This window comes from Coffea eugenioides, chromosome 2 (assembly GCF_003713205.1).
Source record: "Coffea eugenioides isolate CCC68of chromosome 2, Ceug_1.0, whole genome shotgun sequence".
NCBI classification, from domain to species: Eukaryota; Viridiplantae; Streptophyta; class Magnoliopsida; order Gentianales; family Rubiaceae; genus Coffea; species Coffea eugenioides.
Window position 1 is genome coordinate 41,159,798 of NC_040036.1, and position 23,812 is coordinate 41,183,609.

At 34.7% G+C, this 23,812-nt stretch overlaps 2 protein-coding genes across 9 annotated transcripts in view; one reads left to right on the top strand and one right to left on the bottom strand.

Annotated features, from left to right (window-relative positions):
- The first annotated feature begins 5,556 nt into the window (after nt 1-5,556).
- The window catches only part of LOC113763606 (calmodulin binding protein PICBP-like), an 82,542-nt gene continuing 64,286 nt past the window's right edge, over nt 5,557-23,812 (top strand). The window contains exons 1-3 of one of the 5 annotated variants that reach the window (XM_027307469.1): nt 5,557-7,227; nt 7,306-8,280; nt 8,394-8,747. In XM_027307469.1, coding sequence (XP_027163270.1) covers nt 5,862-7,227; nt 7,306-8,270 — 2,331 coding nt within the window. In that variant the 5' untranslated portion in view covers nt 5,557-5,861 and the 3' untranslated portion in view covers nt 8,271-8,280; nt 8,394-8,747. Of the gene's footprint in view, nt 8,281-8,393; nt 8,748-23,812 lie in introns of those variants that run through there. The other 4 variants (XM_027307467.1, XM_027307464.1, XM_027307466.1 and 1 more) reach the window with 4 other exon arrangements.
- Nucleotides 10,039-19,894, bottom strand: LOC113763607 (protein YAE1-like). Of its 4 annotated transcripts, XM_027307473.1 has the most exons (6): nt 19,514-19,894; nt 18,675-18,766; nt 14,278-14,383; nt 11,295-11,413; nt 10,950-11,071; nt 10,039-10,712 (listed from the first exon to the last, which is right to left on the bottom strand). In XM_027307473.1, exons 3-6 carry the CDS (start codon nt 14,381-14,383, stop codon nt 10,415-10,417), a joined length of 645 nt encoding a protein of 214 aa, XP_027163274.1. In that variant the 5' UTR covers nt 18,675-18,766; nt 19,514-19,894; the 3' UTR covers nt 10,039-10,414. The 4 variants fall into 4 exon arrangements, with proteins under 4 accessions (XP_027163274.1, XP_027163273.1, XP_027163271.1 ...); XM_027307472.1 differs by lacking the exon at nt 18,675-18,766; XM_027307470.1 differs by lacking the exons at nt 18,675-18,766; nt 19,514-19,894 and adding an exon at nt 17,230-17,360.

Sequence of the window (23,812 nt, forward strand, 5' to 3'; positions counted from 1 at the left end):
TAATTTCAGTATGAAGCCATTTTCATGCAGATTAGCTAAACTTTAAGTGCACAACCGAAATTAAATGGCTTGGACTTTTCAGCAGGATTTCCTCTTTTTTTTCGGTGGAAAGTTCCATGGTCACTATTAACTTATAGTATTAAATTAGTGGATTTTGGGTTGAGCTCAATTTCTGACCATCACCTTCTAGACAAAAGGAGGGTTTATGAGAAAGACGGGCCCACTGTAATAAAAACTTCAAAAAAAAAAAAATATGCGGATTTGATATGGTCAGCATAAAAAATTATAAACTAAACCTTCTTCACCATAGCTAATTACATCCAAATTCAGCTGTCAATATAGGCTAGCGCCTGCGATATTTGCTGATAAATTTAAAGGTTAATTCCACTTTGCACCCTTAAATTATACATAAATTCTCATTTTAGTGCCTAAACTATAAAATGGACATTTTAATTCTTAAAATTTTAAATTTGTCTCACTCAAGTAAAATCATTAATAGAAACTGAGACAAATTCATATTTAAGTAGGATAACTTTTATACTTTAATAACTGAAATATTAGATTTCATACTTTAAAAAATTGAAACAGGATAGCTTTTATACTTTAAGAACTAAAGTGAGATAGTCTTAAAATGAGACACATTTTATATTTTCAGAGACTAAAATATCTCATTTTAAGTTTAGAGACCAAAGTGCAAATTCAAGTATAATGGAAGGGTGAAAAGTGAAATAAATCCTAAACTTATTTATTTAGTTAACTTTTTGTCGTATAGTTGCAATGACATGTGGATTTGACATACATCTTTGGCATGATGAAGTAATCCCATGCATAATTATTGTCTTAAATAAATGAAATCAACTTTGAAGAAATAAAAAGGCACGCAATCAGTGCCACATAGTTGACGACACGTGTGAACTAAGTACACTTCTATCTTAATCAGCATGCTTTAACGGGGGGAAAAATAGAGGTCCATTGCCTGCCCCAACTAAAGCAGTTGAAAGGTAAAGGTTGTTGACCTAATGACGATTAGACAGCTCAATTTGACTTTTAATTATAAAAAAGCAAGCCAGTTTTTATGACAATAGTGAAATATCATCATCTTCTCCTTTAATGACAGCTGAATCACAGAAAGAAACTAAGAAAGTACTTCAACTAAAAGTTTCAAGTATCCTTCGCTAAATTTTTTCCTTTAGTGGTCCAGTTTAGTAACTTTAGTTCGATTTGGATTCCTAAAAGTCAATATTAAGAATCACAACCGGTAAAAACCTAATAACTCCATTGAAAAATGGAAAGAAAAAAATTATTAATTACCGATTTCATGTTAAAGATTAAAAATTTGAGGTTCTAATGTCCATTGTCCAAGTTGACAAACGAGTAGAAGATTGCATGTATGTGTAGAGGAAGGGATGTGGCAGGTGGCTCAAGAAGAGAATGTAAGTGAGAGATTTCAAATTCAAACATTTTCACTTATGGTATAAAAAAAAAAGATTGTATATAGGTGCACTAAATTATTGAAAGGAAGTATTGAAAGGTTTACCATGCCTTTCCTTCTAATTAATTGCACAGTATTAAGCACCATTCACCAGCCTTTTCCTCAATTGCTTTTTTTTTTTTTGAGCAATTGAACTTCCATTTTTCTCAAGTAAGCTTCACAAATTCCATAACATGTCAATTTAGCTCTCTAGAGATTATATATATATATATATATATATATATATTGTGAAAAGAGTAGAGTAAAAGATTGGAATAATTGGTCTTTAGAGACGTTTCATAGACGGTTTGCGATAGCTAGTATACTGGAAATTTGTTTAAAGTACTTGATTCATTTTAAATCAATGACAGTTATGTTTGATCGATATATACAAACATGATAACTCCTAAGTTTCGAGTGATTGACTATCTTTTAGCCATATAAATCTTACGTTAATGTTTCAAATGAAAAAGGTAAAAGTTTAATGACTACAATACATCCAAAGAAAGATTTATAGGGTCCTTACCACTAATTCATTAATCTGTTTAAAACGAATATTCTATCTTCTATGCTTTCTAATTACCCATTTTTTGCTTCCCACACATCCTTATCCTTCTCTTTGCTACATTCAAAAAAGTTAAAATAAAAAAGGAAAAAAAAAAGAGATAAAAAATTGTGACTTTATTTTAGTGATAAAATATCAGATATTGATCATTTTTCACCTTCAATAAGTGAATGTGGAACAACTTTCAAATAGTTTTCGTATGGTATACTGGTTCTTAATTGCTTTATTATGAGTCCTTTAAAAAATGCTTCAAGGCCAGTCAATTCATGGATACCCCAACTGAATCCCTTCTCTAAATTAGATGAATTGATGTTATCATGAATGAGAAATATTGGACATCAATTCTTATTATTATAATAAACGTTCTTTTCTCATTTGATATCTTATCGTCGGTCGCGTCCCTATCCGAGAAAACCTAGGACACGCAATCCATTGTAATGGATCGATATCGTTAATTTTTAAACAAGTGAAAAGATGGGATTTAAGAGATGGAACACGTAATCCATAGCAATGGATCCATATTGTTAATTTTTAAGCAATGGAAGGATGGAATTTAAAGAAAGGAATGGACGGAGGAGAATTTGAATCCAAAATCTCTAAATTTTGAGATTTTAAACTTTAGCATGGGATTTAAGAAATGGGAGTGAGGAGGAAGTTTTTGGACCAAAAACTTTCTAAGATCTCAAATTTCACCACTACACCAAAACCTTTTGGATATATATAAGAGAAGAAAGAAGATCCGCCACAGAAAAAGAGTCCACAAACATGAGACACATACATATAGATCTGATATCAATAGATATAACATATCTAAAAAAAATACAAATAAAAATAATATTGATATAGCATATCTAAGAAAATAATACAAATAAAGATAATATTTATACTCCTATATATTTTCTATTTGGATGAATCACTGTAACCCAGTACATCAGTATATGTTTGCTAACAATCAGATCTGATTAAAACTGATTCAAGTTCAAAAAGAAATTTAAATTTGACAATAATGAAGAAATTGCAGTTCTGAGAAACTAGATTCTAAATTTATAAAATCTCAAATTTCACAAAGATAAAAGCATGAAAAACTCTCACAAGGAAAAAACTCATAAGAGCATAAAACTCTTATTAAAATAATTTAGAAGAGAAGAAACTCTCATTAGGAAATCTTAGAAGAGAAGAATCTCTCATTAGGAATTTTAGAAGAGAATTTATTCAAATAAGAGAAACTAAAAACTATAAAGAGAATTTCCTCCCATGCGGAAAGATCAGATTTGGTCTCTCTCCCATTGGAGAGATGAAGAAAATCTTGATTGGAAGCGTCCTAGAGAGAAGGGAGAGAAAAAAGTTTTAGAGAGAATGATAATATTACTTAGTTAAATAAATATTTACAACCTTTTTCAACTATAGATGCTACTGTATGGGAGAAGTAGAATGATAATTCTTTTATTTTTCTAATCCTTTGGCTGACATTGAATTAATTGTTTTCTTACTGAGCTTCACAAGTCAAGAAGAGTTTATTCTAGAAAGAATTTGTTCTTTACAACCGAAAAAATTTACAAATTTCAAATAAATTCTAAGGTTGTGTTTGGATTGCATTTTTCATGGAAAAATTACTGTAGCGATTTGATGTATGTGAAGGAAAAAGATAATAGGGAAATGTGATCACGAAAAACGGCAATCCAAACAAGGCCTAAGTTTCGAAGTTCCATATGTGAGATTGAAAACTACTTTGTTAAAACCTTGTACTTTTGGCTCACTATCCGTGGGCCGTGAGACATCAATTCCGATGGCGAAATTCAGTTATACCTTCCTTGCGCTTAGGGCATGCCGAGGGGTCAAACTGTCCCAGTCGATTGTGATCTATGGAGGGGGAGGAATTAAACGGTTGCATTGACAGTCATTCCAAATAACCTGTAACCTTTTAAGTAGATTAAAAGTAGTAATTAATCACAAATAATTAGTAAAAATTTGTAAAATGGATGCAATTTTATGAGAAAAATATGCTTTCACTTTTCCAGTTTACACGGGTGAAGGACCTCAATTGCAATTTACAAGACACGAGTTAGTGCTCAAACTTTTTTCCTTTTTCCAAATGGCAAACCACATACTTTTCAAAAAAAAAAATGGCATTAAGATTAAGGAGGAGCGTATGATTTACTGCACCCGGACGCTCCTGTAGGTCCTACAGCCGACCCCTTTTTGGCCGACCATGATATCAGACTTTTGGAAAAGCACTGCACACGTTAGACCAACCACTTTGGCTAGTCGGTCTAGTCGGTCTATGATCAACAATGTACCACAGAATACAAACTTTGTCCTCTGCATATTCTTTTTTTACTTTTCTTTTTGCTTTCTTTTTTTCTTTTTATATGGGCATAATAGACATAGTTCGTGTTTTCCGAAAATAAAAAAGAAAAAAGTTCTTTCTTCCTTTCTTTTTTTTTTATTTAGAAAATTTTTCCGAGTTTATCTCGTTTAGAGATGTTATAAAATACTATTTTTTTTGAAAAGTTGAAGTTATACGAAGGAAATGTTTAAATGCCAGAGAATAAATATGACTGTATATATTTACATGATAGTCTTACTATAAATCGAATTTTGATTATGTTCAATAAATTGATGTAATCTTTCTATATGTGGCTTAGTGGGGCTAGATGTTTCACCTAAATTAATAATTCTTGATTTGATAATAACATTTCACAGCATTACGTACTAAGTAGTACTTTTAACCCCCATAAATAATCTTTTCGCTTTTCTCTTAATCAAGTGATTAGCAATTTGGCAATAATCCATAGAAAGATTAAAGATAACATGAATCATTATCATTTCAGTTAAGTCATTCTTGTTACATGAACTTCTAAGGTATTCTTGTTGCTCTTTGGTTTCAGTTTAGAAGAAACACAATCATACCCTGGAAATTGAACCCAACAAACAATGAAACAGTATTTAACTACTTACTGGGTGCAAGCTTTCATCAAATGTTTCAGCCATCATTACCTTGTAAAGAATACACACAATTTTACCCCTAATTATTAACTCCTTACTGGGATAAGATTCTAACTCACAAATTAATGGAGTTGGTTTAGTGTCAAGCCATCAACTTTATTTCTAACTGCCATCCAATACCTTTCTTCATATGTTCATATACATTGGAATCTTTTTATATATGAGTTTTTTTAGTGGGCGTCAATTTCACGTAACCTATCATGTATATATATATATTAACAATTATTACTCTTTCTTATATTTATATATATTTTTTAATTAATCTTACCTTTCTAAAAATTTAGTATGTGAAACATATTTTAACGAGTGTCCAATAGATTTCCTTAGACAGATCCGCACGCAGGGTAAAGGTACTACTTTTTAATGCAATTGCTTCTATGGGGCTAGGTAATAATATTTAATTTAATGAGTGCTTAAGCAATGAAGATTGAGACAGTGCCAAATGTACAGTTTTCTCGTCATCTAGGACAACAATTTAATCCTGAAAATGCTCATTAAGAAAGGACCCCAACATTTTCTTATAGTCCAGGTCTCCATCATAAACTTATCTCAAACTTGTTCAAATTTCACAGGCCAAGCCAGAGAAAACAACTTGGAAATACACCTAAAGAAAAGCCACCCACAGTAAACCAGCAGACTTGGAATCTCCAGTTGTTGGGATTTCAAGATGTCTCTATTCATGTTCTGCTGACAACAGAAAACCAAAAGGGAACCCGTTTTCTTTTCTTCTGGAGGCAGAAATCTCCGTCTCAAGGGGAAGAAAAAATTCCCTTGAAATCTATCAAAACTCATGTTTCTGCTTTGAGATTTCCTCTAAAGATGGTGCAAAGAAAGGTGAGCAACAAGCTTGGTATCCATGCTGATCAGGATAAATCCAACAAGCTGTTGGTGAACCTCAAACCATCAACTCTGCAGCATCAGGATGCCAAAAACAAAGGAGCTGATTTGAAGAAGAAAATGAAGAAATCAAGACCAATCAAGCTTTCTGATCTTGAACGCCTTGGTTCGCCAAATATGAGAAGGCAAGTACCTCAGCCTGGAAAGCCACCACCACCTCCAGTATTTCCAAACACCTCTGCATCCCCACAGAAGTCCCCGGTCAAAACATCAGAAACAACACCAAACTATATGAAGGCAACTACCAGTTCTGATGCAAGGAAAGAACGTTCTCAGGTGAGTTCCAGGAACCTTCAAACTCTCTTTGATAGTCAAAGCTCAGGCAGGAAGGATTCAAATAGCTCAAAAATGAGCTCAGGTTCTGTTCACAAGGCAGCAAGAGTTTTAGGTAGGACATCCAGTTCAAAACTAGTTAGGACACTAACAAAAACAACTAGTTTTAAACCAGCAAGAGCTTCAGCCAAAAAATGCTCCCCTCTTGTCCTAAGTGAAAATCTAAATGTTCAGAGAACAACCTGTTCTTCAACTTTGAAGGACTCAAAATTTCCAGCTTACCTTGCACTTAGTTCCGGAGCAACAGAAGCAGAAGGAACCTCTGTCATGAAAGTCTGCCCCTATACTTACTGTTCTTTGAATGGTCATCATCATCCTCCTTTACCACCATTAAAAAGCTTCTTGTCTGCAAGAAGGCGCCTGCTGAATACTCAAAGAAGTTTCAAACTGGGATGTCTCTCCCCACGACGATCAAAGCCGGTTAGCAGCAGTACGGAAGAAATTCAGGTTGAGCAGAACCATGAGAAATCTTCATCTCAAGAACCATGGGACAGTTCAATGAGTAGCCCAGTCATAGAAGAAAAGCAAACTGATTTCTTCGTTCAGATTTACGGTAAAGGAAGGGAAACTAAAGTTGATATCACTGATTCTTCTCTCAACCATATCAGGCCTGCAGTTGAGGGAAGACCAAGTGGTGGTGAAACACCAACACAAGTTGACAACATACAAGTGCTTGCAATACCATCAGATGAATCCCCTTTCTCTGAGATGGATTCTCATGATGATAGCAACAAAATCATTGATGCTGCTTCATCAGTCATTGAAGTGGCTGATTATTGTGAGGCAGAGAGTTACTCAACTATGGATCTTGATTATGAACCCGACAGTTCACTGCAAAGCATCCAAGATTCTGATTTAGGAGGAGATTCACCTGAGTTTGGAAGCTGTATAATTCCTGAAGTATCCATTTTCAAATCAGCTATTACAAATAGGTGCTTTGGGGAAATTCAGGCAGGTACGATCCTGAAACAATCATCTGATGAAGAATCCATTGATAAAGAAAGTGTGAGCTCTAAAGCAAGTTCATTTTCAGATTATTGGGCAGAGGATTATATTGAAGAGCTTGATGATGGAAGTCATGATGAATTAGGTCTTCAGTTTAAAGATGAATCTTTCGAGCCTATCAAGACACAGGATCTCATTGATTATCTCAAGGATGGAATTGTGCAGAATGATGTTGAAGCCGAACAGGTACGGGGCCCAGATTCGCAAGATTTTCATGATATGATTGAAGAAAGTTGTGAAGATGGGATGGAAGAGAATGAGCAAGGTGATCCTTTTAAAGCACCTACCAAGATTGAAATTTGCATTTCTCTGCATAGTTCAGCTGAGGCCACCGGGGACATGTCAGCAAAGGATTGCAAGGACAATAACCTGGAGGACATTCGAATTGGTGGAAAATCAGATCGAACTTTGGCAAATATGGAACTAACAAAAGGAGCTCCAGATCAATCAGCTCATGACAACTCCATAAGCAGTGGTTGCGAAAATCTAAATTGCTTGGAAGAAAATGAAGCTGGGAACTTCAAAACGATAGCATCTGCTGATTTAGGAGGAGAAAAAGCAAACCCCACACCCAAGAATGCATGTGGCGCTACACAAAATGACTGTAAGAGAAGCCTTTCATGTCAAGAATTGGCTGAAACATGCAAAAGGAGGAGCTGGAGAACTGGATGCAAAAGATCTACTGAAGAGAACCAGGAATTGAAAGAATTCAATCCAAAAGCACCAAATTTTCTGCCACTGGAGCCTGACCCGGAAGCAGAGAAGGTTGATCTCAAGCATCAAACAATCGATGAAAGGAGAAATGCAGACGAATGGATGCTGGATTATGCTATTCAAAAGGCGGTCAACAAACTTGGTCCAGCGCGCAAGAAGAAGGTTGCATTGCTTGTTGAAGCTTTTGAAACAGTTATGCCAGTACCCAGATATGATACCCAACCGAGTCACAGCTCATTCTCATTCAGTCATGCAAGATCAATTCAAGCTTGCAGTTGATACCACTCTGGTGACGATTAAAACTTTTTCGCTTTGATAACTTATTCATCTCTGAAATTTACTCATAAAAGATCCATTCACAGTTCAAATTCTGCTAACGTATGACAATTTCTCTTATTCTAGATGCAGTGAACAGAGAAGAAACATCTGCAATTATACGTACTCCTGGGAGATGACAACTGAAGAAGGTTTACGCCAAGAAGCTAGTAGTTGATTGATCCAGCTTTACCAGAGAAGCAGCAGCTTCATATCTTGAATTGTTGGGTCAGAATATTAATGATATATCACCGTTTCTTGTAAGATATTCTGTCAATCTTCAAGTTGAGACCATTTGTTTGAAGTTCGTGTGGTACTTTTGTTGTGTTAAACAGCCTTATCAGTGTTTTTGTTGTTGGTGAAGGTAATTTCACCATTTTATTTATGTGCAAGAGTAGTTTATGCGTCTTCCAAAAATTCAACAACTGAATCTTATGGCAATTCACAATTTCTACTTCACATAACAATTACTACATCGCTAGACTACCTTGCCTCTTGTTCCTGCGAAAGAAACATGAACAGAAATGATCAATTTCTACTTCAGGCCAATATATAACAGAAATTATCAACTTTACCCCGCGGTCTTATTTATTTATCATGAATTTACTTGCTCTTTTGATTTCTTCTAGTGACCCCAAGAATACTCTAAAACTCATCCACTTTGCCTTTTCTAATTTATTTATCATTTATATCTATTTCAACAAGCATAAGTACGATTAAACTCATCCCGAGAATGAACTGACCCTTTTCATTTTGTTTCGATTTTTTCAGCAACCAAATAAATTATTCAAAAAAAAGTAAACAAACGTAATAAATTGGCAACGTCTAGTGAAATGTGATAAGTTCAATGCTTGGATATGTAAATGAGTCAGAAGGTTGAATCTTACTAGTTCTAGGGTAAATAAAACGTTTAAGTATTTAAAACTGAATCTTTCTAATAAAATGAAAATTTCAAAAAACTACGAAACATCATATACTCACCAAAAAACATTTGATATATAAGTAACTGTGCGTGTGTCAGACTATGACTTTGTTTGACAAGCAAGTTTTTGATCAAATTTGCCTGTTACAAGTTTTTTTTAACAACATTAGCTACAGTAAGTTCAAAAACTACTCAAAGTTTTTAAACTACACACTTCAAAATATCCAAAAATTTACACACTTCAAAAATTTTTTCAACAACTTCTACGGTAAGTTACAGTAAAGTTTTAGACAAACATTAAAAAACTCACTTGCCAAACGGACCTATGTGACCAACAAAAAAAAACACTTAATTTTACACATTACTTAAATGACACAATTCTTGATTAAACATTTATACCATACAAAATATTTTGCATACTAATTTTCAATTTACCTTGTTTGGCTACTGAGCACTCAAAAACTAATGGAAAGTACATTTGATTTTTTTTTTTTTTTGCCTTGTGCATTTAGCTGAAAAGAACGAAGAGAAATGCTATATAAGTTGAACGGCAAAAATATTTACATCTACAAACATCTTTTTAGTCAGAAGCAGAACGAAAGGAGTAAAAACAGTAATAGAAATAAAATAAAAAATAATAACGTCAGAGATACCCTCTCAAGGAGGGCATTTTTGTTAAAGGAAAAATCCACATCATGTATTTGTATATTTTTGTACAGGGGAATTTTTCAAAGGAGGTAAGTGCCCATTACTTTCGTTCGGGAGGGGTAAAGTACACTTCAGGTAAAAGCTTGAGGAGTAAAGTGTAACTAACCCTAAAAAATATGTTTTTCATTTATCTCCAAAAACAAAATTTACTATGCAAAAATACTAACCATAAAAGCTCCAGTTACAAAAGTGGCATTGTCAAAGTTCACAGACTTTCAAGGGTGCCAAGAAGAATACACGATTCAACTATTGAGATCAAGCAGAGTCAATCAAGCTATGTATGTTGCCCAAGCAGCTGGCTTGCAAGGAATGCTTCAACGTCCAGGCTCAATATAGGCAGATGAGAAACCTTTCAAAACAGAAATGGTATATCTGACAGATGCCTAGTTTTGCGGCGCTATCCAAAAGACGCCAAATATATTTCCTTTGGATGCAAATACACCTAAGCATATTCCACGCATTACATGACAATTTTAAGTCATTCTAGGTGCACATCCATTGCAGAACATTGAACAAGAAGCAAGTTAAACTCCCGGACATAATGTTCAATAACATTAGCACCAGAACATTGGGCACGCAAATCTCCTGTATTGGAACCGGTTTCTGCATTCTCCCCATGCTCCATCAAATTGTTATTAAGGTGATCATGGAACAACTTAAGTGCATCTGTTGCCGAAATACCACGCACTGATTCATGCAACTGCCGCAACTTGTTTCTTTTCTCCTCTGTTTCAACCAACCCCTCTTTTACCCCATCAGGAAGACAAACCCAAGCACTTCGTCAAGAGATGGAAGGAAAATTGTTAGTTCTAGGAGACTTTCGTTCGGGAGGAAGAAAAAGAATTGGGATGTTAAAAGTGGTGGAAGGGAACTTAAAAGCAAAAGCAGGGGAGGGGTGGGATTTAACAAGTTCGCGCGGGGGGAGGGATGGTGGCTGGGAAGGAGGATTTGAACCCAAGACCTCTAAAAGCAGTGGAGTAAAAGTTCAATAATTTCTGTCTTATTATATTTACCTGGTAACGCCTCTGACAAGACCCCATGCTTGGCCAACAAATACAGATTCCTTAAAGCCTATGTTAAATCCCTCTTGAGCAGATGCTTCTTTTCCAGCTACCAGACCGTCACGATATCCAATCTGATAGTTCATCAGGATTGACAAATATTTATTATCTATTAAAAAAAAATAGAACACACATAAATATTCTTACCTCCATGCACCTATTCTGATATTCTTATTTAAAGTCATGAACAGACTTCCCACATGATTATTATTTTAGGAGTTTCGGTTATCAGGCTCTATCAGCATTAAATGAGGCACAATCACAAACTTGCTAACGTGCCAATTAGAACAAGGATACTGTATGAAATTGCTCGCGCCTCCTCTGCCACTCCCTTTCCATATCAAATGCTTTTTCAACTTTGTCTGTCTCATAGGGTAAAGCTCCATCATCATACCATAGTTCATCCCCATCACTATCTGAAATTAGACACTGATAAAATGTCAGGCTCACAGAACACATTGATGCACTATTAATTGATAAGCAATTAATTTGATTTTATTTAGACAAGAAGTTCTCCTCAGGGGTTTACTTAAGTGCTGCTTACTTAAGTGCTGCAGTAGCTATTTAGAATTGCCAGTCTTAACAGTTGGACCACTAGGCAGGAATTTTTTAAAAAAGTTATTTGGACTTTTCACAATCTAGGGCAACATTAGATTCTATAGCCCCCCAGTTAATGGACATATTTGTGTACTGCAGCAATACGTTTTCCTCATCATGTGATTCAGGTATCAAATTAAGCTCTCCTGGGTTGACTAATCCTCCTTTTCTTGTAGATTAATGTGTTCTCTCCTCGTTAATCTTTATCCTTAGCAGTTGCCACTATTTCCTGCATCACAGAACCTTGTAGCGCAACAAAAGCCCCAAAACCACAATTACCAACCATAATGATCCTGCCTAACCTGATGGTGATGGCATCTCAACTTTCAAGCATCTTTATATAAGGGTAGGACCACCAAGTAAACAAAGGCAATGCAGCCTGAAGGTAAGTGTGGTGTTTTTAAAAAACACTAATTTTCAAGGGCTTCGACAATGAGAACTTAGTTTGATATTATATCTGCTCTCACAATTGAAAAATAGGATTTCACGCACCAGCAAAACTCAATGGTTCAGCAAACTGCACATCCCTGAAACAACAAAAGTTCCAACCACAAGAGTTTGATCTTGTCTATTTATCATGCTTAGCTCCTAAAGATGAATCTGATAACGGACTATAGCATGAACCATATTAACTCTTTAGAAGAGTTAATATATCCATCGAAATGGCGAATCAATCAAACCATGGGAACTGTTCAATCATCTTTAACCTCCACCAACTATTATATTTAAATCCTTACTAATTTGTCTGCTCATGCAAAATACTAATCAAACAAAAACATATTCAACTCGTAACCTGAAATATAAGCACCAAATGCATGACGCTTTTACAGACCCAAGCACAGCCATGACCTATCCCGCAGTCCAAAGAAAATACTAATGAACCATGCGCTTGAAAAATCAAATAAACCAGATTAAGCTCCAAGCTTTAGCATAGTTTTGCAAACTCGAGGTACATGAATTCTCTTCTAGTTTTTTCAACAACTCAACAGTGTCCACCAATTTTTAAAGCATAAATACCACAGAGATAAAAATAAGACAGTTACTTTTATAGGAAATCCGGCTCCACTGTAATATGTCATCCTACTAGTATTGCTTCAGAACCATACTACTGTCAAGATTATGCAACAAGAAGAAGGAATTCTACTGGAAAAATGGAACTGGAATCAAGCACATCAAGGAGTAAGCTTTTTAAAAAGATAGGGTCTGCTGGTTTTGTTTGAGTCCTTCACATAAGAACCATTCAAGGGTTTAGCATATCATTTGACCTATAACACATATCTGACGGCAATATGATTCCTATCGACACCAAAATGCAAAAGTGGACTATTTCCAGATAAGAATAAATTTGAATCTATAGGAAGCTCTGATGATACAGAAAGCACGACCGTGTCATTGTTTCTATTGCCTTTTTTCAGAATTCCTGGGAGGTTGATGGAAAATATAACAGAAATATCAGAAGTTTTCTAAAGAAAATGCCTTCTAAAAAACTATTAAAGCGACTCCCAAATAGCATTCATCTTTGTATAAAAAGAACTACTAGGCCCCAAGACCAGTTAACAGCATCGAAGGATAATAGCATGCACTCGAAGTATGTGGGTGAGAGGTTGCAGGAGAGTGGAAATTCCTACTTTCAAAACATCTTCATGAGTGAAGGCAGATACTAGATGCAATTCGATTGATTAGAAAAGTAGATTCTCGATAGGCAAGAATGAGAAAGGTGCGCTATTTGAACTAGACTTTCAGAATGCCTATGCTTGGCCACTATGTTTCTTACATAAATGAAAAAAATGGGGTTAGAAGTAGATAGAGTAATTAATTAAGCAGGTCAAGCGTAACTTTTGCTGGTATAGTCAATTGATCACTAGTCAAATTGATTCAAACTATCAAAGAAAGGACATATAAAGGTTTCCCCAGAAAATTTAAGAATGGATAGAGGTGCAGTAATGCCCAATATAGAAAGAGATCATGAAGGTGCAGCAGTATCTCGCATAGTCACTGCATATGACACTAATGTTTTAAGAAGCAGGAGGAGAACACGTTACATAGTTTAGACAAGTTCCTATGAGGTATTAGCAATTTCAAGGCTGAAACTGAACTTCAAGAAAGAATAATTGGATTCCAGCAGGTGCAGGAGTAGAACTGGCCCACGTTTTGGGATGCAAAGGGACTGTACTTCATATCCCGTATAAGACAAAACTAACACTTTTACCAAAGAAGTTAATGAAATATATCTTTATCATGGGACTTTTTATCTACCTGTTCAATGATGTAAACTGCTATTTGGATAGATTAGAATGCAAGAAAACAAGGAACACTCATCTCTCTTTTTAGGTTTCATTTACTTGTTTCCTAGTAACCATACTAAGGTCATTCGGGAATGATTTCATTAACAATACCCTTCAACAAACATTATCATGGATCTTTTTTTTTAATATTTATAGTGTAAGTGGGAGGGCACAATTTTGGGCCCTGAACAACCCAACCCATCCCTCCCCCCCATCATGGATCATTTCTTAAAACAACAAAAGCATTCAATCCTAGGTTGTTTTCTGAGAACACAAGACCAATAGATTATCATGAGTTTTGAATTGATTGTACTAATTAAGTGGCTCTCAATTCCAGAATACATGAACAGATTGACTAATAGCTAACAGAAGAAAAATGCTCAGAGTAAAAAACATACCATGTGAATTATGTACTGCACCATCAACATTTGACCTGGGATCTAAATGAATATTGGACACATTCAATAGATCACAGTAGAGCTCATCTGCTATGCTTCTTTCCATCTGTTCAACAAGTAGGTGAAATGTTAAAAATTTCATGTAACATTGAAAATCAGGGTTGCCAACGAGACAGTGGAATGAATGCAACTTTTTTTTGGGGGTGCGGGGGGTGTGGGTGGGGGGGAGGGGAGGGGAGGGGAGTGGAGTGGGGAGGAAGGGACTTAAATATAATTGAAATGGCATGATGCGGAGAAAGTAGCACATAAATGAAAAAGACAACAATACAAAAAATGAAGAGAACTTTTGATGGACCAAGACTTCAGAAGATTCAGGGCAAAACAGCATCTCTAGGAAAATATCTGAACTCCAACATGCACAGTGATAGAGAGAATTATAGCAAAGGAGGAAGGGATCCTCTCTTTTTCTTTTCTTTTTTTTTTGGGGTGGGGGGGGGGGGTGGGGAGATGGTGGGTGCTGGAAAGGCAAGAACAAGGGAACTGCATCAAGTCCAACAAATCCATGGTTGCAGAAAGTCTTGTATCCTAGACTCAAAGCGTGATCCCAAGTCAGCTCAGAACAGACAAAGTGTAAGAACTCAAAGAAATTCGGCTTGATCAAACCTATATAAAAAGGAAGAACCTAGGACAGACTATCGATCATGCTCTACTAGAGTTGCAGTACTCTCTCAGAACTACACATACCCCATGTACCTATTTGCCATTGCACAAACTTAGAAACAAAATCAGACAAAATGACTCCTGAAGTTCAAAATGCCCAATATGAACAACAAGGAATAATGTGTGTAATACACAATCTTGAATCAGACTTATGATTGTAAATATATCTTACACAAGCTAATAGGCCAAATTGGCTATCGGATCAAACGTTATTGCCTTCATTTTATTCAGAAAAAACAAGAAATTTGCAACCTAGAACTCGTTTTTTAGGTTTAGAAAACATGAGAATTCCTTTATTGCATGGTAATCCATCTATAGATATAAAAGAATCCAGAATGTTGAGAAAAATCTCCCTGAAACAAATTGAGAATAATTGGAGGAAACCAGTCTAAAATGCATATCAATCATCAGGTTGAGAAGACAGTCCAAATATATGAGTACCATGAATAGTTCTGTTAAGCCAAGAAACTCTGAGGATACGCACAGACATGCCAAAAAAGAAATTTTGAATGAAAAGGTGGCTGATCTACATACAACACAAAACAACAAAAAGCAAAAAAAAGTTGGGAGGAGAAGAGGAAAATCAGCAAGCAATGGCATGAGAAAGGAAATAATGATCCCATGCCAATGTGCTTCACTTGCTATAAGCATATGCAAGTACTGCTTCTAGCTTACAGACTCATCACTTTTCAGAAAAATCTCTCTCCACCAATAAGAATGAACGCTATTTTCCTTCATTTAAAACTCTTTGATAATCCATATGACATTCAAATTCTCAATTAAAATTCCACTGTAAGCTCAGATATGCAAGACAAGGAATACTCCGACGCCCCTGCAATGGAGACCTAAATGCATATGCCAATTTTTGTAGCCACAATCCCCCTACTCTCATTTGACTTTGCACGCCTTACCAGAACTCTATGGGGAATCAGACATCTTATACATCTAATTTCTATCCTTGTTTCTGCTAAGAGTATAGATTCAAAATACTTAAATAGGGCCAGACAACCCAACCCCCCCCCCCCCAACCAAAAAAAAATCTTCAGGAAAATTTTTACTCAAAGACTTATGCATTCTCCATTTTTCTGTTTCCTTTTTCCTTTACATGGAACACAAATACACCCGAGATTATTCAAGAAATCAAAATTTTACAGAATAAACAGCATTATGAGGACAATAACACTATAAATAATCGAAATTAATCAAACTGAATTATATATTAATCAAGAAGCCATCTTGGTAAAGCCTCAAAAACAACATCTAGTCAACCCAAAGAAATCTGATAGATGGAATTGACAGAATAAAATTGTACAAATAACAAGTACAGATAAGATGATGATTAGAATACAAAATTCAAGAATTTTATTAACAAAAACTAGCGTACATGAAGAGAAGCTCTATAAAGGGCAATGTTTAAGTCGAGATTGGAAGAGACAAGTGGGAAGTAAAATAGGAGAACTGGAGATGGGGGAAGAACAAAAATATGGGAAAACTGCGAGGGCAAGACGTAGGATTAGGACGGTTGGATACCCAAAAAAATACGAAAAAAAGGGAAAAAACTCAGTTTAAGTCAAGACTTATAGAGATGGAGTTTAATTCTTCCTAGTTTCCATACAAACATGCCTTTTACAATTCAGTTAGGAGTAAGGATGTGCATCGAAATCGTAATCGGTAATTCGGAACTTTGAATTCGGAATTTTTTGAAATTTTGACATCAGGAAAACCGATCGAATTCGATTTTGATTTCATCAATTCCGAATTCAAGTTCGATTCCGAATTCAATTTGGAATTCGGTAATTTCCGATTTCACCGGGGAACCCTTTTTTTTTTCCTTTACTTGATTTGAAACATAGAAACATGGATATAAACTAAACCATTTAAAACAACTTCTCACAAGTCATAGCCACTGTCATATGAGAATGAAATACAACCATTTGTCACAATCTAATCATAACTAGTGACTTAACATTCACTCACCAGTTAAATAGTCGTAGGTAAATTTCGCAACTACTGGAATACTCACAAGTCACAACAATCCCATAAAAATGGAAACTTTACCATGATCCCAACAACAATTTAATAAAAAATACATATGCAGAAGCTGTTCGATGAAATGCCTAAAAGAAATAAACTAGAAACACAGATTAATAGCCGAGAAAAGATTAAGTAAAATGAATGCACTCCCTATAAACTGTACGTCTGTACCGAAATTTCTTCAATATGTGAACAAACCTTGAAGATGAAGGCTGAAGATGGCTAGCTGATGATGGCTTGAAGATGAAGGCTGAGAGTGAGAGAGAGAAGATGAAGGCCGAGAAAAGATGAAGCTCCTTCTCAGCTGGAAGCAGCGGAGGAAAGTGGAAACTAGGACGGCAGTAGACTACCAGTGAGCCGATGAGATTTAGGGTCCGTTTGGTTGGACTGAAAATATTTTCCTATTTTCCCTAGGAAAATATTTTCCATCGAAGTTATTTTCCTGGAAAATCACTTCCTTCCCCATAATTTTCCAGTGTTTGGTTATTAAGTGAAAATATTTTCCAAATTCCTTTTTTCATAATTTTCCGGTGTTTGGTTTGTCAATGAAAATATTTTCTGATATATTTATTGATATGTTGCAAATATTTTTCTACTCTCAAAACATTCATTTCATTACAAACTAATTTTAGTTTCTATCCATTATAATCATATTATCATTTTTATAAAATATTTATTCATATTATACCATGAATTCTTAAATGGAATTATTAATGGAATCTTGGATTTATTCATAATTTGTTAATTCTTGCTGCCGACCAATGAATCTTTCGATTAGCAAAGTCCAAGGTCAAGCATATGAGTATTTGACAGATAACAGCAAACTCGGTTAGAAAATTCATAGCCCACCCCTCCCCCTCCCAAAAACCAAAACACTGAACGCAAGACACAAAGCACTTGCCGAAAACAGAGGATTTGTGGGTACAGAGCCAGTTGCTGTTACTTCTCAGCTCAAGGTTCTCATGTTTCCATGACTGGCTTATGGCCATATATCTCCCAGCCTAGAACTAGCCAAGAGACTAACGGATAGAGGATTTTCCATGTAAACCTGTGCCAGAGCCTGTTAAGATGCAACCCCCTCCCAAAACAGCAATGCATGCGACTATTGCAGATCTTAGATTGGACCTCATAATGCCACACCATATCTGTTAAAGGCCATAAGCAAAAATTGTCCAATAACTTCTTCCTAAAGAAAACAAAATTCAGTTACATGCACTTCAAATTGCATACTAAACCCATGTACCATGGAATAAGCAGCTGCTCTTATAATCTGATGACCAGCAAGTGGAAACCAGATTGTAGCAAAATTCTCAATAGTCTTAGCTTTTTACTACAATACAAAATCAGGAAGTTATTTTCCCCCCATGGGTGTAACTTATTTTCTGTCAGAAATTATTTTCCCAAATTAATTGACAACCAAACAACCGAAAATATAGAAAATTGTGAATTCTATCCTAGCAGATAAATATTGGAATCTAGCAAAGCTCAATTCACTTCATGTTCAAGAGTAGTTAAACAATTGTACCACCATTTCACAGTGACAACATCTCTGCTGGCCAAAATGCATGTTCTAATCTTTGCAGACCTAAATGACCCTTACTACTCAAAAACTTAGAAAAACATATATGCCAAAAATCACCAACCTCAAACTGAATTGAAACTGTTATGTCTGCTGCAGTTTGATGATCCTGTGTTTCTAAGAGCTTCTTGTCAACACTGTAAGAGTTTCTAAGAGCTTCAAGTCATTCATCCAAAGCGAAAAATGAAAATAATCACAATCAGGGTTGTAAAATTTCTGCAATCTTTCAATGATCAGGTAGATTTATTCATATATATGCAGGCAGAATGCCGAGAGCTCTACATAGATAAATCACTCATATAGAGCCAAAGACAACCTTACATGGCATCCAACGAACCAGCATTATCATGAAACTAAACTAAACTAAAAAATAAACTACAACCACTATCTAGATTATCTAATTTGTCTTCTTTGCATGTAATCTACATATATAGCATGTGCAATTGTGTCTCTTTTCCTTGCCCATTCTCTATATCTCGGCCATCATCCAGCCCCTCCACTAAAGGAAAGCCATCAGTAACACGAGAAATCATAGTCAATTTCACCATTTTTCTTCTGGAACTCTATCCTACAAGACAAATGACCTACAAACGTTATTTCTGTAAAACTTTAACAACAATGCCAGAATAGCCCTCTTCTCAAGTATTTTTTTAAAATTAAGATAAAATAACATTAAATAAGAACAATGGCAAAGCGATCCTTTGAATTGAATCAGTCGATTTGAAGCAGAAAACAAAATCCAGCGGCGAGGAATGTTAATTTTCAGTTTATACAACGATAACTAGTTTTATTTCACTTCAGACAGATCATAACAGCATTAAAACCAAAAAGATGCAGGACTGAGTCGAAGAAAAAATATTTATTAAAAAAAGGAAATACAAAAGGATTGTCAGCATCCATTACCTGAGCCTGAATTATGTGAGTCGATCAGGTTCTTTTCATACGCATACGCGGCTCGGCAATGGGTAGACGTAAACGTATGTGGAAGGTATGTAGATTTCGATCCTCAATTCGAATTGGCAGCAATTGTAATCGGTTACAGCTACAAAATTCCGATGATCCGAGCTAGGGCTTGCTGGAATGACGCGAAATTTGGGAGATCCGATAGTGATTAGGGGATACGCCTGCGACAAGTTTTCCAGAGAGAGGGAGAAGGCCAGATTAGATACGCCTGGATGATTGCTTGTGAGTATATAGATTATGTGGTGGTAGCCGCCAAGATAGTGTCGCCGGAGGAGGTGATCGCCACCGAGGACTGACGCCGGAGGAAGCGGGAATGGGGTTCTTCGGGAATGAAAGGAAAAAAAAAATGAGAGAGAGAGAGAGAGGGAGATATGCCGGAGTAGTTATTTTCCCTTGCGAGGCTGTGAAAAGAAGCTGAGGAAAATAACTTCACATTGTTAGATCAGGAAGTTATTTTCACCCCATGGGTGTAACTTATTTTCTGTCAGAAATTGTTTTCCCAAATTAATTAATAATCAAACAACCGAAAATATAGAAAATGTTTTCCTAGAAAAGATTTTCCTTCCAAACAAACAGATCCTTAGAGACAAGTGTGTTTGGACAGCATATTATTTACCAAAATTTATTTGCTTACATCACCATTACAATTTTCAATACACTTTTTTATCTTTCCAATTACCTTTTTATCTCATATACATCACATCACAAAAAGCAGGTTTTGCTTTTTTGTCCTTCTGAAGTTTTGTTTTGTATTTCTAATTTTATTATAATTATATAAAAATTTTGCTGAACTAAATGCTAACTTTTGTATAATAGATGTTTATAATTATAACATAAAATACAATGAACTTAATAAGACTTGTTATTGTATTGTTAAACAATATAATTATTAGTTAGATATATTATTATAATATATAAATTTTATATTACATATAATATACATATATAATATACAATGAACTTAATAAGACTTATTATTGTATTGTTAAACAATATAATTATTAGTTAGATATATTATTATAATATATAAATTTTATATTACATATAATATGCATATATAATTTGAAATCGAAATAAAAAATTTCAATTTCAAAAAACCCCATTATTGAATTCGAACCAAATTCGTAATTTCGAAAACGAAAATTTCAAATTTTATTCCGAATTCTGATTTACCGATTTCGAAAATTTTGAATTCAGTAGATAAATTGAAATTTTTCGATTTTACACATTCCTAAGTCCTAAGTGTGAGAGAAGAATAAAGAAAAGACTATAGAGAGAGTTACGTGAAAAAAGGGAATAAATGGAGAGTGAGTGAGAGAAGAGAAGGCGGCACCTAACCAATGTTTTGAAAACTAGACCGGACCGGCCAGTTAGACCCGTTGAACAGCGAACCGGCAATGACACCGGTCTGATTCTATATCAAAGTTGAAAGTGTCAAATAACTGGTCAAGATTGGTAAACTTGGTCGAACCGGTGATTCCCAATTTTTCAATTTTCCCTTCAATATTTTTTTAAGTTTTGCAAAATGCAGCTAAGGATCGAATTTGGGACCTTTGCTATTGAAGTCCAGCATAGTAACCATTGCACCATCACGTCCAATTAATTTCTTATGATAACACATTTATATATAACAAACCTCCATCTTTCTTTCCTCCATTTTCCCTACAAAATCTCATCCTCTCATAATTCTTTTTTTCTAGTTTTCAACTCTCTCTCTCTCTCTCCTCTGTTCTTTTGTCACCCCCTCTTTAATCCAACTTCTTTAGATTTAATTTATTGAAGTTTTCTTCCATCTTTTGTTTTTGTCTACTAAATTGAAAAAATTAAAAAAAGAATTGTTTTTCTTTAACCCTAAAAACTAATTATCAAATGCCACAACCACTCACCTTCATCTCATTTTTTGCTTCTTATCAAGTTTGCATCTCTATTTTCGATTCTCCTGACTTCCTCCAAACTCCAAACTTTTTTTTTTTTTAAGTTACGCATCCCATTTTTCGAAAGATAAGATTTAGGCATTTACAAAAGAAATGAATTTTTATTAAAAGGTGAGTGAAAAAATGCGTTTTTAATTTTGGAGAATAAATAAAGAAAAAGGGCTTAAAATGGGACTTTAAAGAATGCGACAGTTTGGATCCAAAATTTAGTCTAAAAAGGGTTTTAAGGAAAATAGGAGTCGTCACTTGATATTGAGTTTGGGTGCACCAAGTCACCCAAAATATTTTTCTAACAAAATTTAAAAATAAAATAAAATAAAACCCTTTCGACAACTCTAGATTTTTGAAAACAAGAGAAAATGAGTTCGAGAGTCACGGTTGAAGAAAGGGAAAGCAAATGTTCGATTAACTCAAACCTAAGGCACCCTTTCAAACTAGTCTAAGTTAGTTGCGAGATTTAGTCAAAATTTTCCTAATCTAACCCTTAAATTTATCACGTTAAGATGATTCTTACATGGATGTAAATCTAAATTTATAGAAGGTATCAAAATGGGCAAAATATCCATTCAAGAGTTTAATTGATACCAATCGCATTAATTGTGAAGGTCAAAATAATTTTTTGAAGGGGGTCACGAGTATGCGAATGATGAAATTAAAAGAAAAGAAAAGAAAATTAAATTATATACATAGGTATATGTGAGCAAAGGAAAAAGAATGCAGTATAATGGGTACGGGAGGCAATAACTCATGACATAATTTTCTTATACAGGGATTAATGAGATATTTAAACTAAAAAAGTTATAATCGCTCATTTCCCATGTTCAAAGAGTAATGCTCCTAATCTAGACAAGCAAATGAACAAACTTATTTTTTATAATTTCTTAAATGAGGTGCAATTCTAAATGATATGATTAACACATATAGAGGGTAGGGGATAATATAATAGGAAATATCATGCAAATGAGAAAAGATCCTAAAATAAGAATATGCATGAAAATGTAATGAATGTCACACAAAAATAAATCTAACACATGAACGATCTAAGGGTCTAGCGTTGGACTAATCCATTTCTAAAAATCCTTACTAGCGTTGGGCTAGCAAGTAAGTGGAGGGAGAAGTCACAACTAGCGTTAGACTAGTGTGGTGACGTCATGCATTCATGATATATAGTAAAACAAATAAGGCATACATTAAAGCAGTTAAGCACATAAGAGCACGTAGCACGTAACACATAAGCATAATATCTAGATGCAAAAATTCTAAGAAAAGCGGATAAAACACATAACACATAAGCCATATAAACACGCAAAAACCTATCTATTACAGTAGAGAATCTAACTACAATCTAAAATGGGGAAATAAAAAATCCTATCAACCCTATCTATTACTGTCGCGCCCCTTTTTTAATGAAAAATAAAATCACGGGTTTTATAAAAAATGATTTTTGATTTAATTTTGATTGAAAATGATTTTTGATTTATTTTGAGTAAAAAGGAGTTTTTGATTTTTAGAAAATAAATAAAGAAAATAGGCCCAAATGGGACTTAAAGGGCGACGATTTTGACCCAAGATAATAGTTTAAAAAGGATTTTTAATTAAAAAATAGGAGTTGCCACTTGGTATTGAGTTAAGGTGTACCAAGTCACCTAAAATGAATTTATAAAGAAAAAGTAGAGAAAACCCTTTTTAAACGACTTCAAATCTGCGAAAATTAAGAGAAAAGGGGTCGAAAATCACATTTGAAGAAAGGGAACGCAAGGATAAAATCCAAAGCACCCTTTAAATCTAGCCAAGGCTAGTTGCATGATTTAGTAAACAAATTTCTTAATTTAACTTAAGAATTTATCACATTTGGATGTCACTATATGGATGCAAAACCTAACCCTATGAGGATATCGGGGGGTCGGAATATCTCTTCAAAACTTAATTGGTACAAATCACATTAATTGTGATGCCCAAGAGTGACTTTTTGAAGAGGTCATGAATATGCAAAAATATGAGATTCGAAGAAAAGAAAAGAAAATAATAATTATACAAATATACATGATCTAAAGGAATGCATCATACCAGGTGCGGTGAGGCTAAAATTCATGACTCAATTTTCCTTTTGATAGAGGGAATACGAGTGTGTTAAGGCTAAAAAAAATCATACTCGTCCATATCTCATATTCAAGAGGTATTTCCTATCTAATCAAGCAAATGATCTAACCTAGTTCCAATTTTCCTTAAGTGAGATGCAAATCTAAATGTTATGTTTTATGCATAGGGATAGGGGATATACATAGGGAAATATCATGCAAAAGTG